Source organism: Crocuta crocuta, unplaced genomic scaffold (genome assembly GCF_008692635.1).
Source record: "Crocuta crocuta isolate KB4526 unplaced genomic scaffold, BGI_CrCroc_1.0 scaffold38, whole genome shotgun sequence".
Lineage (NCBI taxonomy): Eukaryota > Metazoa > Chordata > Mammalia > Carnivora > Hyaenidae > Crocuta > Crocuta crocuta.
In genome coordinates this window covers 2,222,560-2,238,810 of record NW_027532605.1, presented here as the reverse complement: position 1 = coordinate 2,238,810, position 16,251 = coordinate 2,222,560, and the positions used below count along the sequence as shown (strand labels likewise).

General features: G+C 41.5%; 1 protein-coding gene across 1 annotated transcript in view; it reads right to left on the bottom strand.

The window, feature by feature from the left end:
• Positions 1 to 10,182: 10,182 nt before the first annotated feature.
• The window catches only part of CAVIN2 (caveolae associated protein 2), a 13,142-nt gene continuing 7,073 nt past the window's right edge, over positions 10,183 to 16,251 (bottom strand). Inside the window, exon 2 of the mRNA XM_077780216.1 lies at positions 10,183 to 12,581. Coding sequence (XP_077636342.1) covers positions 11,787 to 12,581 — 795 coding nt within the window. The 3' untranslated portion in view covers positions 10,183 to 11,786. The remainder of the gene's footprint in view (positions 12,582 to 16,251) is intronic.

Below are 16,251 nucleotides of genomic sequence, written 5' to 3'. Positions count from 1 at the left end.
CCCTGAACTTGTCTTGTGTCCCTTAGAAATGTGAATTTCCTTAAGTTAGCATGTCAGCACTACACCAAAGGATCAATCTTATCCAGACACTCCTGCCTTCATAAAAGCAATACTCTGCGAATTTCTCTCCCAAAGGCCTTTGGAGCATCTAGTTTACCCCTTGTATGAGATGGAAGTTTAGTACTCTGAAAGGTAGAAATGGAGACTGGGGCCTGCAAGGGCCCTGGTCTTATCTGAGTTTTCTTGTCTGATGACCCCAGTCCTGGCTTGTCCTAAGCACCAGAGGGGAACTTAGAAAGATTTTAGAAGTTACTGTTCCCTGAGGAACTGGCACAGGGCAGGGTCCCTGCTTGCCTGGGTCCAAGGGCAGTATGAAATTTCTTCATAGCTTCTCGGCTGTAATTCATCTCACTAGCAATTGCCTGATACAATCTTGGGGCTTGTTCTTGAATTGCTGCCAAGTTACTATGAAAGTGCCCTCCTCCATGTCCTAGTAGACGACCTTGAGTGATGTGGTTTTAGGACAGCTCTCTCTAGTGGAGATGAGGAATTCTGATTTTAAGAGCAAATCACACATCTTTCAGGTATTAACACAAATTCATAAGTGTTCATATTATGTGTACAGTTCATCTTCATTTCAGAGCAGTGGGCCAAGCTCTGAAGAGAAACTTTCAGCTCATGGACTCCTTACACAGAGAACATGCTCATGGAAATCGGGGCCATTATGATTGCGTATTCTGTTTTCATTTAAATTGATGAAAGCAGAGCAACTTGTCACTTCAGTAGAAAAAAACTGAATATATGAGTTTTGTGGGCACTTCAGGAGTTGCAAGTTATGACTAGTAATGTAAATCTATTTTTTAATGTCTAGTCCTATTCAAAGAACGACAAAAGGTAGTGGAAGTCTCTTTGTCTTTTGGTATTTAGAAGAAACAGATGTGAAAAGTTGGTATTCTAAAGCCATAGATCAAACATTGTAACATTGTAGTTTAAGAACTTTAGAATGACAATAATTAGAAGGAAATACATCTTTTGTGGAAAAAAGAAATAAAGAAGTATTTTATTTCTTTAGTGTTGCTATGGAGAAAAGATGAGGTAATGGTCAGAGGGTAGAACTCTGTTCCTGTCCCAAAGCACAGATGAATTCCTAACTTCATTTTAATATCTATTAGCTTATTTGCTTTTCTATTCCTTCTCTTCTTCTTTTTCCTCCTTCCCTCTTCCATTTTTTTCCCTTCCCTTTCCTTTTCCTCCCCATGTTGGCTCTTTTTTTGGACCTTTCCTTTACCTTTGAGAAAACTCTGTTGAAATCCTTTTGTGTCTAAATAGATCATTTCCTCCAGAAGGGATTATTTAAATTTACTTTGGAGAGAAATTAGTTGACTCTCTTCCAAAACAGGGACTCCAGGTGAACCCATCTGTTCTAAGAAAAGAAAATGTTTTGGGTACAACAATGGATCTTATGCAAACTGTCTCTACAGTTTAAAAATCCAGATAATAAATAATCTGTCTTGGCCTTTGGGATGATTTACTGCTGATCCCTTTGCTTATTCATATGTAATTACTAAAGAAATAAAAGTCTCCTATGTGGCTGAAAAAGAATCATGTACCAGTAAGGAAGTAGTGCCGAGAGAGAGTACCTGAGAACAGCTAGGTTCAGTAAGACCCTGGATACTTAAAAATATAGAGCAAATATGGAGATGCAGATATATCTTCTCTATGTTTTCCCCAGAAGGAAATGTAGGAAAACTATTGCCCGTGGTTACCAGAGGGGTATAATGTTGGACAAAGTGGGCAAAGGCTAGCTTCAATTCCCATGCAATATGGACCTTTTCACATCATTTGAATTTCCTCACCATGTGTCATCATGCGGTAGGCAAAACTCTAAGACGGAGTTCCTACTTCCCTGGAATACATGCCTTGCATAATCTTCAGAGCTGTGAATATGATGGATTTTACTCTTGTGATTTTATTTATGTTATATGATGTGACTTACTTTAAGAGAGATTATCCAGGTGCTACTGACCTAAACATAGGAGACCTTTAAAGGCAGAGAGTTTTCTTTGACTGAAGGAAGAAGAAGGACAAGGAGAGAGAGAGGGAGGAGGGGGAGGGGGCAGAGTAAGGGGAGGAGAAGAACCAGAAAGGGGAGAAGAAGGAGGAGAAGGAGGAGGAGGAGGAAGAGGAGGAGGAGTGGAAGGAGAAGGGGAGAAGAAGAACAAAAGGAAGAAGTCAGAGATTCAAAGAACATGAAGGATGGAATGTGCGTTGCTGGCTTGGAGATGGAGGGACTATATGGTAAGGGATGTGGGCAGCCTCTAGGAGCTGAGACCAGTCCCCAGTCAATAGCCAGCAGATTTCCCCCAGAAACGGCAGACAGGGACTCAGTCCAGCCAATACCTTGATTTCAGCCTTGGATACAGCAAGCATAGAACTGAGCCCCACCGTGCCGGTTTTCTGACCCCCAGGACTGTGACCTAGCGAATGGGTGCTGTTAAATGCTGCTAAGTTTGTGGTCATTTATTACACAGAGACAGAAAACTGTTAGTTTTCTGTAATATTTTTAAGAAAATGAACAGTTACATCAAGGATTATCTGGCCACTAGGCTGACGGGCCATTTTCCCCCTGCTTAACTATATTTTTAACTAAATAAAGAAACATTTAATAAATAGCATTTATTAAAATGCTATTAAAAACCCCAACCCTTATTGTAAGGATAACACGTGCTTTTGAAGTTGGACGTTAAGTTACTCTACCTAAGGACAGTCAAAATTTCTCATTGATTTTCACTGTATTTTTTTATTTATTTGTCCCTGCTTCATCGTAGAAAAGATATTATATAATATTATATATTACTAAAGTGTTTTCAGGAGGGAAAGTTCTCTAAATTAAACAAACAAAACCAAAACCAAAGCCAATTTGAAAACTTTTGGCCAGAGAGTGGCTAAGCAAGCCGTTTATTGCGGGGCACACTGGGGAAGGAGGAGGAGAGCATGTCTGTCGGGGCTGCTCCCATCTATTTAGTGAACCCGAGGCCTCTCACAGAGGTTAGCACAGCGTGTGTTCAATATTTACTTGTTAATCAAAACAAATGGATGTGCTTGCTGCCAATGTTGCATTTTAAAGACTATAGATTTTCTTCCACTCGGTCTCCCCTCTACCATTTTGTTTTTTACTTTAGAGCAGAGAAATTCCTATTCCTGTGTATTCTTTAAGTCCATACCATCCACAGTTTAGCTTCCTTCCATCTCTATCCTGGACATTTATGATACGTTGGCCAGCCAAGCTACAGTATCTCCATTTGCTTTCTTGAGTGACCATTTCTCAAACAACAATTTCTTTAAGGCTGAAGATTTATTTTTCTCTCAAATTATTTTTCCTTCTTGCTTTGCTAGTACAAGTTCAAATTCTTTATCTCGGTACTTTTCCTATTCTCAATAGAAAGTTTCTAAATGGCAAAGACTCTTCTCTTATTCTTTTCCCTTATCCATGGACCCGGCACATGGGCTGGCCCATATAGATAGATGCCCAATAAATGCATTATGTTAATAAAACAAGATGATTATTTTCCCCAAATTTTTATTTAAATTCTAGTTATCTAACATAAGGTGCAATATTGGTTTCATGAGTAGAATTCAGTGATTCATCACTTACATGCAACACCCAGTGCTTATCACAAGTGCCCTCCTGAGTACCCATCACCCATCTAGCCCATTCCACACCCACTTTCCTCCAAAAACTCTGTTTGTTCTCTATCTTTAAGAGTCCCTTATGGTTTGTTTCCCTCTCTATTTTTGTTTTCCTTCTCCCATATGTTCATCTATTTTGTTTCTTAAATTCCACATATGAGTGAAATCATATGGTATTTATCTTCCTCTGACTTATTTTGCTTAGCATAATACATTCTAGCTCCATCCACATCATTGTAAATGGCAAGATTTCATTCTTTTGGATGGCTGAGTAATGGTCCATTATATGTGTGTGTGTGTTTTATATATATATATATATATATATATATATATATATATAAAACACACACATACACACACACACACACACCCCATATCTTCTTTATCCATTCATCAATGGCCATTTGGGTTTTTTCTGTAGTTATGCTATTGTTGATAATGCTGCTATGAACATTGAAGTAAATGTACCTCTTCAAATCTGTATGTTTGTATCCTTTTGGTTAAGACCTAGTAGTTCAATTGCTGGCTTGTAGGCTAGTTCTATTTTAACTTTTTGAGGAAACCCCATACTGTTTTCCAGAGTGGCTGTAGCAGTTTGCATTCCAACCAACAGTGCAAGAGGATTCCCCTTTCTCCGCATCCTTGCCTACATCTGTTGTTTCTTGTGTTGTTAATTTTAGCCATTCTAACAAGTGTGAGGTAGTATCTCGTTGTGGTTTTGATTTGTATCTCCCTGATTATGAGTGGCATTTAGCACTTTTTTCACATTAGCTACCTGGATGTCTTCTTTGGAAAAGTATTTATTCATGTCTTCTGCCCATTTCTTCACTTGATGTTTTGTTTTTTGGATGTTGAGTTTGATGAGTTATTTATAGACTTTTGGATGCTAAACCCTTATGAGATATGGCATTTACAAATATCTTCCATTCCATATGCAGCCATTTAGTTTATTGTTTCCTTTGCTGTGCAAAAGGTTTTTATCTCGATAAAGTCCCAATAGTTCATGTTTGCTTTTGTTTCCCTGCCTCCAGTGATGTGTCTAGTAAGAAGTTGCTATGGTTGTGGTCAGAGAGATTGTTGCCTATGTTCTCCTCTAGGATTCTGTTGGTTTCCTGTCTCACATTTAGGTCTTTCATCCATTTTGAATTTATCCTTGTTTATGGTGTCGGAAACTGGTCCAGTTTCATTCTTCGGCATGTTGCTGTCCTGTTTTCCCAACACCATTTGTTGAAGAGACTGTTTTTTCCGTTGGATAATCTTTCCTGCCTTGTTGAAGATTAGTTGACCACATAGCTGTGTGTCCATTTCTGGGTTCTCTGTTCTGTTGCATGTGTCTATATGTCTGTTTTTGTGCCAATACCATACTGTTTTGATGATTGCAGCTTTGTAGTATAGCTTGCAGTCTGGAATTGTGATGCCTCCAGCTTTTCTTTTCTTTTTCAAGGCTGCTTTGGCTATTTGGGGTCTTTGTGGTTCCATACAAATTTTAGGACTTTTTTTCTAGTTCTGGGAAAAATGCTGCTGGCGTTTTGATAGGGTTAGATTTCTTTGGGTAGTATAGACACTTAAACAATGTTTGTTCTTCGCATTCATGAGCATAGAATATTTTTTCATTTTTTTTTTTTGTGTCTTCTTCGATTTCCTTCATAAGTTTTCTATAGTTTTCAGAGTACAGATCTTTTACCTCTTTGGTTAGGTTTATTTTTGTCAATATGATCAATTCCTTGATTTCTTTTTCTGCTGCTTCATTGCTGATATATAGAAATGCAACAGATTTGTGTACATTGATTTTATATAAGGTGATTAGTTTTAAATGTTTCTTGTAGGAAAAAACCTGCCTGTGGTTATTGGATAATTCAGATCTAACTGTTTTTTTTTAATTAAACCTCTGAAAATAGAGCTACCTGGTAGTTTGGAAGGATCTTTTGGTCTCTGACAATATAAAGAATGACGGTAGGAAAAAAGAGAACTGTAGATCATAATGAAATTACACCCAATGTACATCAGTCTCCCTTTTTCTGGTTAATTTCAGGGGCAACCCCATAAACTAAGATATTGCTCTCCTCTATCCATCCAGGGAGGGGGCTTCCTTTTATTATGTAGCTATTTGAAATTATTGATTTAAAGTCCTTAGGAAATTTTATTTTTCAAATAAGGGCACACTCACCAGAATACACTGTTTTCCTCCGCATGTCACTGAGGTTTCAGAGATAATTAGCATGCAGTGGACCTCAGGGAACACAGCTAATGCCTCTGCTTTCTTAAAGCTTCAAGTGGTTACAAGCAACTTTCTCCTTAACAAAGGACACCTTGCCCCTTGTGCTAAATCTGTTCCAGTTTTTACCCCCAACCCTGAGCTCTGAAGGCTCAGTTTAGAATCCAAATAATTGAGCCTTGTTCTTTCCCTTCGGTACTTCATTACGAACAATAAAGAGTTGAAGAACTGAGGTGTTGGCTGGCGATTTTGCTATGATATATGGCAAAGCAGGGTGCAAACTTGCCTTTTGTCATCTACCGAACCTTCAGGTTATTGCCAGGACGAGGTACTTTTTTAAATGGAACATAGAAATGGGATAGTCATATCCTATGCATAGTTTACCAAAAATACTAGTCCTTTAGACATCCCAGCACTCTGCAGGGAGCCCACAGGTAGCTAGCATTGCAAATAACAAGAAGTGGTGCTTTTCCATTAGAGAACATATAACCATCTTTCAACGTGATTGGCGACGGACTCCTTGTTACATTAACTACGCAGCATTAGGGGCAATATTTCCACAAGCTCACTAGGCTGCAAGAAAACATTTCTTACAAGTCTGGCAAGGGTATTTTTGTATTTTATATTTCCCCAAAAAAGGTTTTTGTGCTTTTTCTCAAGGCAAATCCAATCCAGTTGGATCTGTGTGTGCCTCAGGGCAGGGATGGAGAGCCCTCATCTCTATGGACCAGGAGTCAGAAACTGATGTCTACGCTATACCCGGGCAGCAGACAGTTATGACTGGCTCACGCAATATTTAAAATGATTTGCACTGGTTTCCAAAAATTAAAAGCCAGGAGATTTTCATGAGAAAAAAAAAGATATCAGACTTTGGGCGTCTCTTGAAAGAAGTTGAAGTTTTGGCAACACTGGACCTAATTTCCTGGCGTTGGATAGTGGCTGTCAGTTTAGTGCAGTCCAGGGCAGCACCTAGAATGTACCATCCCTTTTTGGGAATTAGAAAAAAGCACTGCCTCTGGACATGCAATGATAAGGGTGCCCCATCATGCCCACAGGTAACAAATTTGGCTCCACTGGTGCCGCCACCTCAAACCATTTCACTCATGTGTGAGCCCCAGGGGCATTTGAATTTGCACTACTGCCTGGCCTCTGGAAGAAGTTCGCTGCCTACAGCAAACATCTTGACGACTGAGAGCTGGCTGCAGGGTGTTCTTTGATTGCTTGCCCCCAGAAATGGGGACACAAGCATTTGTGTGACCTAGCCCCTGTTTTCCTTAAGAAGATGACTTTGTGGGAATTCTATTCAGAGGCTAGGTCTCTGGGTCCTCAAGATTCACCCTATTTCTTTTTTTTAATGTTTTATTTATTTTTGAAAGAGAGATAGAGACAGTGTGGTCAGGGGAAGGTCAGAGAGAGAGAGGGAGATACAGAATCTGAAGCAGGCTCCAGGCTCTGAGCTGGCTGTCAGCACAGAGCCCAATGCGGAGCTCAAACCCATGAACCGTGAGATCATGACCTGAGCTGAAGTTGGACGCTTAACCGACTGAGTCCCAGGCGCCCCAGATTCACCCTATTTCTTGAACCTCCATGCTCCCCCAACGCCCCACGCTGATCTGGTATTTGCTCATTTCTTCAGCCTATGGGAGGATGTGTCCAGGCAGGGACGAAGCTAGCAGTTTCTCTAGCGTGACACAGGCATACGACTGCTTTCACTTAAAGAGTTTGAGGCAGACTTATTGTGCCATCTTTGAGCAAGCTGATTCCAGTACCTATCTTTGTTGACAGCTTGCCCTTATTAAACCATGCCCAAAGTGAGCCCGGCAGCTACTGACAATGGTCGATGCCAAGGAGCTTAGGAGCCCCTCTGTGGCCTCAGCAGACCTGCATAATAGTCTCTCTGTGGCTCCCCACCAACCGGGAGCTGTTTTCTCTTCGCCTCGGAATGACAATCACCAAAATCATTTGTAAAGTGCAGCTGTACCTGATGCTGTAGAAGGGACGATAAATGAAGTTACTACTATACCGTCTGAGAGCTTGCAAAGTGATTCATAATTAAGCACAGTTGGGAGAGATCATCAGGCGTCTGTCTTGGCAGTAGCGTGGATTTCAGACCCGGGTTAAGCGCCCGACTCTGACATTCAGAAGTGACATAAACTTGCACAAGTCTTTTAATTCTGGGAACTTCAAAGGAAAAAGAGTTAAATGGTAACATGAGTGAGAACTTAGGGCGGTTAAGACTTGAAACGTCTCAGGTGCAAAAAACGGTACCGTCCTAATAGGATTTGTATGATTAAATGAGAAAATACTTGTGCTCAGCGTGTGGTAGGTAACACAGTACCGGTGACCCCACCGGTGCCTCGCCCGCCATTCAAGTGATGAAATGTTGCCTGCCTCTCCCCCATGCTTGCGCCTTACTGCTTTGGACACTAAGAGTTTTAGCAAATGGTTGCATTGCCCAATGCATATTTAATGAACTGATCTTACGTGGAAAGTCTTGACATGGATGAACGTCAAGTTGTTTTCCTAAAAGTGTGGCTTCTTAATTGGGGCAGTTTGTGTGAAGAGTTAAAAATAATTGTGGAGTTTTCAAATACTGCAGGATGATGCCGTGGTTAAAACAAAAACAAGAAGGATGAATCTTAAAGATGTAATAATGTAATAACGATTTACTGCCTGCTCCCTTTAGGAATGAGTTCCTAGCTGCAGAAGTCTTTATCTGGACACCCAGATCAGGCAGAATACAAAGGTCACAATGCCAATTTCTTCGGAAACTTGCTATTCAGCGTCAGAGCCTTGGTTTTTAGGAAAAGATTCGTGGTTGCTATGGAACTGTTAATAATGATTGCCGCCTATACCTCGATCCCTCAGACTCCCAGTCTCCAATATAAAATCATTTAGACCTAGGCTGTAGGGCAGTAAACAACCTTTCAAGCAAGAATTAACTGGGCTTGGGCATTCGCTTCTTAATGTAGGAAATGACTTTCATTATAACCTTTACTCACACTAGGAGCGTGGCTATATCGAAGGAGCCTCTAATCTCTTGATGGTGGACTAAAAGTCATGAGCAGTGCCCAAACCAGGAACATTTTGGGTTTTTATCACCCAATGCATGTGAAAAATCTTCATTTTGTGCACAACTGGCCTTAGTATGGGGCTTTTATTTTCACACATAAAATGAAATTCAGCCATATACTAGATGCCTAAGTGGAAAGAGGAAAACACTCCTGTTGAAATATATATGTCTGTATATTTTAAAAATAAAATCTTATAGTAAAGTGACATCCGTGCTGTATCTCTGGGAGATTTGTGACCCATGCAATAGACGCTTCTTACTCCTGAATTATATTTCTGAGATATGGATCTCAGTGCTTATTAATGTATAACCAATCTTTGGGGGAAAACTAATCCAGTTCTTGAGCTCCAGGCACATAAAGTTAGGAATGGGTTATTGGGTGGGTGGAAAGCAGACATCCAATTTGGGGACTTTGCAGCCTCACCAGTATGCAAATAATTCAACAATAATTCAGAATAAATAGCTTCCATTTCCACAACTGCTGCTCTCTCTAATCCCTATAGTATGTGTTTTCCAACAATTATTTGGCCTAATTCACTGTTTTATTGCTTAGAATTTTAATGCTTTGAATTGGGAACATAGAAGAAATGTTTGTCAGTAAAATCTAAAAAGATTTAAGGGTAGCTTTTCGTCGACATGCAGATAGTTTATAGAAACAAATGGCAGAAGCATTTTTGGAGAGGAAATATAAACATTGCATTAGTTCTCGAGCCCCCAACTCCTTAACTACAAGAAGTAACAGCAACTTCATAAAGGTTAAACAGGCATGCTTAGGTCCCGGAGTGAAATGAAGTCTACCGAGTCTATGGTACCGCTGAAGATAAAGGTTTATCTGTGTGAATACCTGAATGTACAGTTCCATACATTCATGTTTGCAGGGCTATTTAAGGTATTCTAAGGTCTGGTACCAAACAATAAAAATGCAGATGGAACTATCAAATTTATCAAGCTGCTGCGATAAATTCAGATGCTTTCCAGAGCTGGCAAGGTGATGTCAAGAAAGTTAAACTTGAAGAATGAGACTTGGATTTCTAAATGAGATCAGGGGGAAAAGAAAGCAGAGTTAATAGGGGAAATCAAGACCGAGACAATCGACATTACAGCAACGTTTGGAGGAGAGTTTAAAAATCAATTCTTTCTGCTTGCTCTAAAATTGTTCTGCCAAAAAACTGACACTGTTACATACTTTTTATTTTTTGGTTTATTTAGTCTTCCTTAACACAGCCATGGTTAGTTCAACAATCTAATGTTTGAGGTACATTATTGCAAATAAGGACATCACTGTATAGGTTAGGCTATCGATACATCTGTTAACCCTATTTTTCCTCTTACAACACAAAGCACTGTTTGTTAATACTGTCTGGGGTTACTTATATTTGTCTGGTTACTTATAGTGAGTGGTATACACCAAAGGTAGGGAATTTGCTCCCTGGCACACTGTCTCTAAACTATAATAGTTTTCTCAAAACATTAGCATTCTGTAATTAAAAATAGATAAAGCAATATCTTAGTATAACGTTAGACAGCAGTAAAAATTATCCTGGCTGATTCAGTGTGCACATATACATAAACACCAGTGTGCTTTTGGAAGAATCATATTAATATTCTGTGAAATTAATATATAAATAAAATATGACCTGGAATGAAATTACCATTATGTACAAAAGGAAAAAGAATCCTTCCCTTCTCAAACCTATTGATTTTAACATCTTATATACCTACATTACATCATTTGGAGTGTAAAGGTCATTTCAAATTTGGGGAACATGAAAGAGTCATCTGATGGAACTTCCTACAAAAGACAAGACATGTTGATTTCAGAGATTGACGTTCATTCCAATGTTAAAGAGACAACATCCTTTTAAACCGCCTTGGTGAAATATTTGTAATGTCTTTTATTTATGGAGAAAAATGCAGCTCTAACACAGTAAGCTATGTTTTCATAGTATTTGAAAATATTAGAAAATAAAAATATTGTGAAGATATAACATGTTGTTCGAAGATATGTGAAATTCTTTAGAGTTGTTATTTAAGGAAAAGAATACTTGAGTTAATACAGTAAATATTTTACTTCTAAGCACACGGTTTTCCAGGTCTTCATTCTCTTCGGCATTCCTTGTTTCCTATTTCTCCTGTTTTCCAACTTCTCCTTCTTAGGTTTCTTTTTCTGATAGTCCTGACTTTCCTACATCTTACTTTATTAGCTGAATATTATAGTCTTTCAACTTTTTCTTCATTTTAAATGAAAACACTGATTTCTATTAAGTCAATAACCAACCAAACTGTCTCTTCTACCTTTTTAAAAAAGTGTGGTTTTTTCTTAAAATAGAAAGTAGTTATGTTTTTAGCTTAAATATATATGTATATTCTATATCGCACACTTGAAATACAATAATTAGATCCACAGAGTTTGGTGGAAATTCAATATGGCATCGGCACACGATTTAGCAAGCTTATGGAATGACCAAAAAGGAATCACGTTTCATGACTCGTATCTTAAGTAGCGTCTGGTTTTCTAACGAAGCCAAATTGATCAGCGTTTGGAACGGCTCCGTTTCCTCTTCCGTGTCACCTTGGAGAAAGTCTACAAAAACAGAATCGAAGAGCAAGTTAGAAGGAGAGCAACTGACAGGGGACCTTCATAGTAAATCTTGGTCGTCTGTGCGCTGCTCATAGGTAGTGAGTGAGGGCTGCTCGGACAGTAACAGGGTAGCGAGTGCGTTGCGCTGGAGATGTGCGGGACTTCATTTCTAGAGTCTGATGACCCATCGACACAGAAGCACAGGTTGGGCATGGCGGGCCGCGCATTTAGGGGGTCTGGTCCACCTGGAGCATGGCGGGCTGCGATGCATTTTCATCCGACCGCGCTGCATCCTCGGAGGTCAGCAGGCAGCCCTCCGCATAACGAACCTTCTGTGTCTGTTCCAGAGCCACCAACTCCTCCTCTTCATCTTCCACAATTGTCAAGTCAATGTTGCTGTCCCTGCCCGAGTGACTCCCTCCGGAGGCAGCCCTCTCTGCATTCTCCCCCTTGCTCTTTCCTTCCACCAGGGTACCACTGAGGGATGCTTCAGAAACACCCTCTGCAAACGAGCTCTCCTCCTGGTCATCAGGCGCCTGGTCACCGCCAGGCATGTCTTCTGACTTGGCCTCGTTTTCTGCAGGGCTTTCTCCCTGTCGGACTTTCTTACGACCAAAAGTGAGGGGAGAAACCTTGAAGGGGGAGCTTTTCCCTGAGGTTATTTTCTGGTGATTGGAAGTGAGAGATTTCTTAATCTTCTCTCTCCTCTCGACAGATACGATCTTCGTCCCCAGCTTGTTCATTTTTTTCTCGATGTTCTGGCGAGAAAATGCTTTCTTGAGGCTATCTACTTTCCGGAGGCTAGATCTTTTTATTTTCTCTGCCCTACTTTCTTCCATCTTTTCCTCTGCACTGTCTTCCAGGGCCTCCTCATCGTGGGGCAATTCATCATCTGATGAGAGGTCCACCGTGTGCAAGGTTTCCTCCAGGGACTTGTTTTCATCAGCAAGCTCCTCCTTCTCTTCCGCTGGGCTGGAAACTGGCTCTTTCACAAACACACTGGCAGGGATCTCATTTTCTTCCTGAAAAGATGGACAATGTAGATTTCGTGTTAGTGACAGATTTCACAAACAGTCCCGAGCTGCTATAACTTGCAGTGTAGGTCTTTCTTGCACATGAGGATGACAGAAACCAAACGTTTGTGGCTTTGGTTTTCTAGAACATGAAGAGTTAATTCTAAACTGGCCAAGTCATTCCCCCTAGGCTGGATAAGGGCAAGGGACGCTTACTGGGAATGGTATGAGGGCAGCTGACAAGGGCTCTATCAATGACGGGCAGGGGAGGAAGTGGGCTATGGCTCTGAACAGATCAGGAAGTTACTAGATAAAGGAGCTAAAGTAAGTTACTACGAACCCAAGAGGCCTCTGTCTCCTATCTTCCTTCCAGGTCAGGTGGCTCTGTTCCTGCCAAAATCCCACTGCAAGAGCCTGGAGGTGGAGTTAGAAGATAAAAGATGGGGGCAAGGGAGAGAACTAGGAAGTCCTCAAGTGTCAGACACCATGTAAAGCCTTGATCAGGTTCCCTCCCCAGCTAGGAATCAGAAAGAAAAGTGTGGTCAGCCTTGGTATCTGTTCAGAAATGCACAATAATTTTAGAATAAGAGAAGCCTGGGCCAGCCTCACTGGGGGCCCACCCACAAAGGCTTGCGGTGTAGGATATCCTATGTGAGCTTTAATAAGGACAGGATGCATATCACGGCCATTCTTAGAGGAGTGAGGGAGGGCTCTGAAGCGGCTTATCAAGGCTCCCTTGTTAAACATGACTTCCTTGGACCAGAATACTTAGATCCCTCACCTAGAGCTAAGAGCATGGAGAAAGGCTCAGGAATCTTCCCCCTCCCCTACACTCTTTCCAGCATACCTCTTCCTCCAGTTTCTGGACACACAGGCAAAGGTCTGACCTGCTCTGTGTCTCAGGGAGCAGAGCCTGAGCAGAGACTTGCCTCCAGAGTGCAAGGGCAATGGTGTTCCACCCGTGCTAGGCAGCTGGATTTGCACTCGGGTAGACTTGGTCACACAGCCTAGGAAGAATCCCTTTCTTTTTTAAAACTGTTGTTTGAATATTAGAAAATGAGAGCTGGCCAGCAAGGTGTCTTCACATTTTCATCAAAAAGAACCAGCACAGTGGAAAGAATGTGTGACAGAAGCCCACGTCTCAGTCGTTACTGTCCTGCTGAACGGCTGTGTGGCTTTTAGCAAATTACTTGATCTCCTTGGGTCTCCGTTTCTTCCAAATATGAACAAGAGGATGTGACCTCGATTAGCAGCTTTCAAACTGCACTCCCAGGGACACTCGGGGTTCTGGAGGAATGCCGAGGTGGGCCAGGCTTCTGAGCCCACTCTAATCCTGGCTTCAACATTACCAGATTATATGGTAGACTGCCTAGTAAACTCCCAGTTTGAAAAATGACTGGATTTTGTGCATTTACAAGTCTATCTGAGATCTAAACTTCAGGTCAAGTTCACGTTAACAGTAAGAATTTCCCTTCCTGTTTTGCACTTTTTGATTGATCCAAAAGTAATAACACTGGGGTTAGGATCTAACACATACTCTAAGAGTGCACCTGCGTATTTTTTAACTTTTTGCTTACAGAAACGAAATGAACAAAGTTTCGATGCAGAGGAACTTAGAAGTCCCTCTCCTTATTAACCACTGAACGGACTACTTATGATACTCTGAAAAAAAACAAAAATACAGCCCTGTGTGTCCCCCTTAGGCACACACACTCATACCACAGTCTATTCCATATATTGGTTAGAAACAAAGGATAACATCTTGGATAGAGGTAAATGGAGAATCTGGTTATATAGAACCTTCGTTAGAGTAAAGAAATCACAGATTCTATTTCCCAAAGCTCTCTCCACAACCACCCATTTTTAATGTCACAGAGACTGTCAGGAATACAGTACGATGGACATAGTAAAAAAAAAAAAAATGGGAAAGGAGCATGGGACTCCCATGAGTCTTTTATGACCTTGACTTTTCCAGAGAGCAACCTTCCCATGGTTCAAGTCTCAGCTTGTCTCCATTTTGCTGGCACATACTCCCCATGAGGGTGGCAATTTTGGTCTCTTGTTCCCTGTTATGCCCCAGTCACAATAGTTCCTGGCAGCTCAACAGCTATTTGCTGACTGAGGGCATGTTGGGTAAGGGGGCTTTCTTTTTTCTTTTTTTTAATATTTTTATTTATTTCTAGGAGAGAGACAGACAGAGCGAGCAGGGGAGGGTCAGAGAGATAGGGAGACACANTCACTGACTGCGGCTGCCATCGGGAAATGAAAACCCAGGCCTAAGGGACGCAGTGGTTTCCATTTTTAGGGAAGGATGTTATTCTCAGTGGATGAGTATTACTGACAGGGAGGCTGACTGCAGAAATAGCTGAGGCCCTGATGCTCGGGCCAGAAGCAAAATTACTCCCGGGGTTTGACAAAAGGGTTGGGAGGGTTTGACAGGAGTTGCCTGCGGGAAAGGAAGAAACTAAGAACTCAGTGAAAAGTTATGGAAAGTCCTCAGTGAAGGAAGCAGAAATCCAGGGAAAACTACGAAAATAAGCTGTGGTTCCCAGAGAAGAGATACATCTCGTATGCCCGAATCTCCCCGGGTCATCGGAACACCCTGCTAACTTCCCTTTCTTCAACCTTAACAAAAAGGTAGACGTATTAGCTGTACTTCCAAAAGAATTTAACAATACTGTATTTTTTTGCTTCAGTGTAATTTCTGTTATTAAAAAAGCACAGTTACTGTTGGGCCGAAGACTCCTGTCCCTCTCTCTCAGCACACGTTCCTCAAAGATGGGCTTGAGGAGAGCGTGTGGTCAGGTGTGCGTCAGCAGCGTTGTGCAATAGACACACACCACACGGATGAAGGCAGCTGAGGGATGATGGGAAAGCACCGAACTCGTCTGCGCAAGGTCTGGGACATGTATACGAGAGCTCTTATGCCAGCTATGAAAATAAACCCAGTGGGAACAGACACAATCCAGACTAGCTGGCTGTGTCTTCTTAAAACTGGAAACGAGTGAGATATATCTTTTTTGGCTAACTGCTTTATGCTTCTGCTGTCGTTTTAATTACTCAAGCAGTATGTTGTGTTCTGTCTACCGGACAGCCTTTATTTTGTGGCTGCCCATGGCATCCAGTCCGAGGGCAGGCCCCTTCCTGTCACACAGGAATTTGCAGATGCCCAAGCACAAGGAGGCCTTACCTTTCCCCTCTGTTTCTATAGAAGCAGCAAAACACGGACACCCGTCAAAATCTCGATTTTCATTTCAATAGAATGTATGCACCGTGTTGGACTACGAAGTAAGCACTATGCTGGTGGATATTCAACTGGCATTTTCGACAGTAGGTCTTCGATAACTACATAGTCCCCAGGCACTCAATCTTACCTGTGCACGTGCCCCTGCTCTGTCCCCTCACAGGGACCTCCTGGAAACATTTGAGGGTTCACCTGTCTACAGAGAAAGTGACACTTCTGCCTGCTTCAGCCTCCTGTCATCATGGTTTTGATCTGCTTTCTTAGAGATTCCAATCTTGACAGCTCTTTCCAGGGAGAGGATCAAGTATACAGTCTCCATTCTCTCACCGCTTACCTAGGCTGGTTACTCATGGATCTGCTTAGGGCTTGTGACTCCTTAACACGGCATTAAGAATCCCTCGTGGGCTGTGCTGCTTTCTGGGGCACTTCTACCTA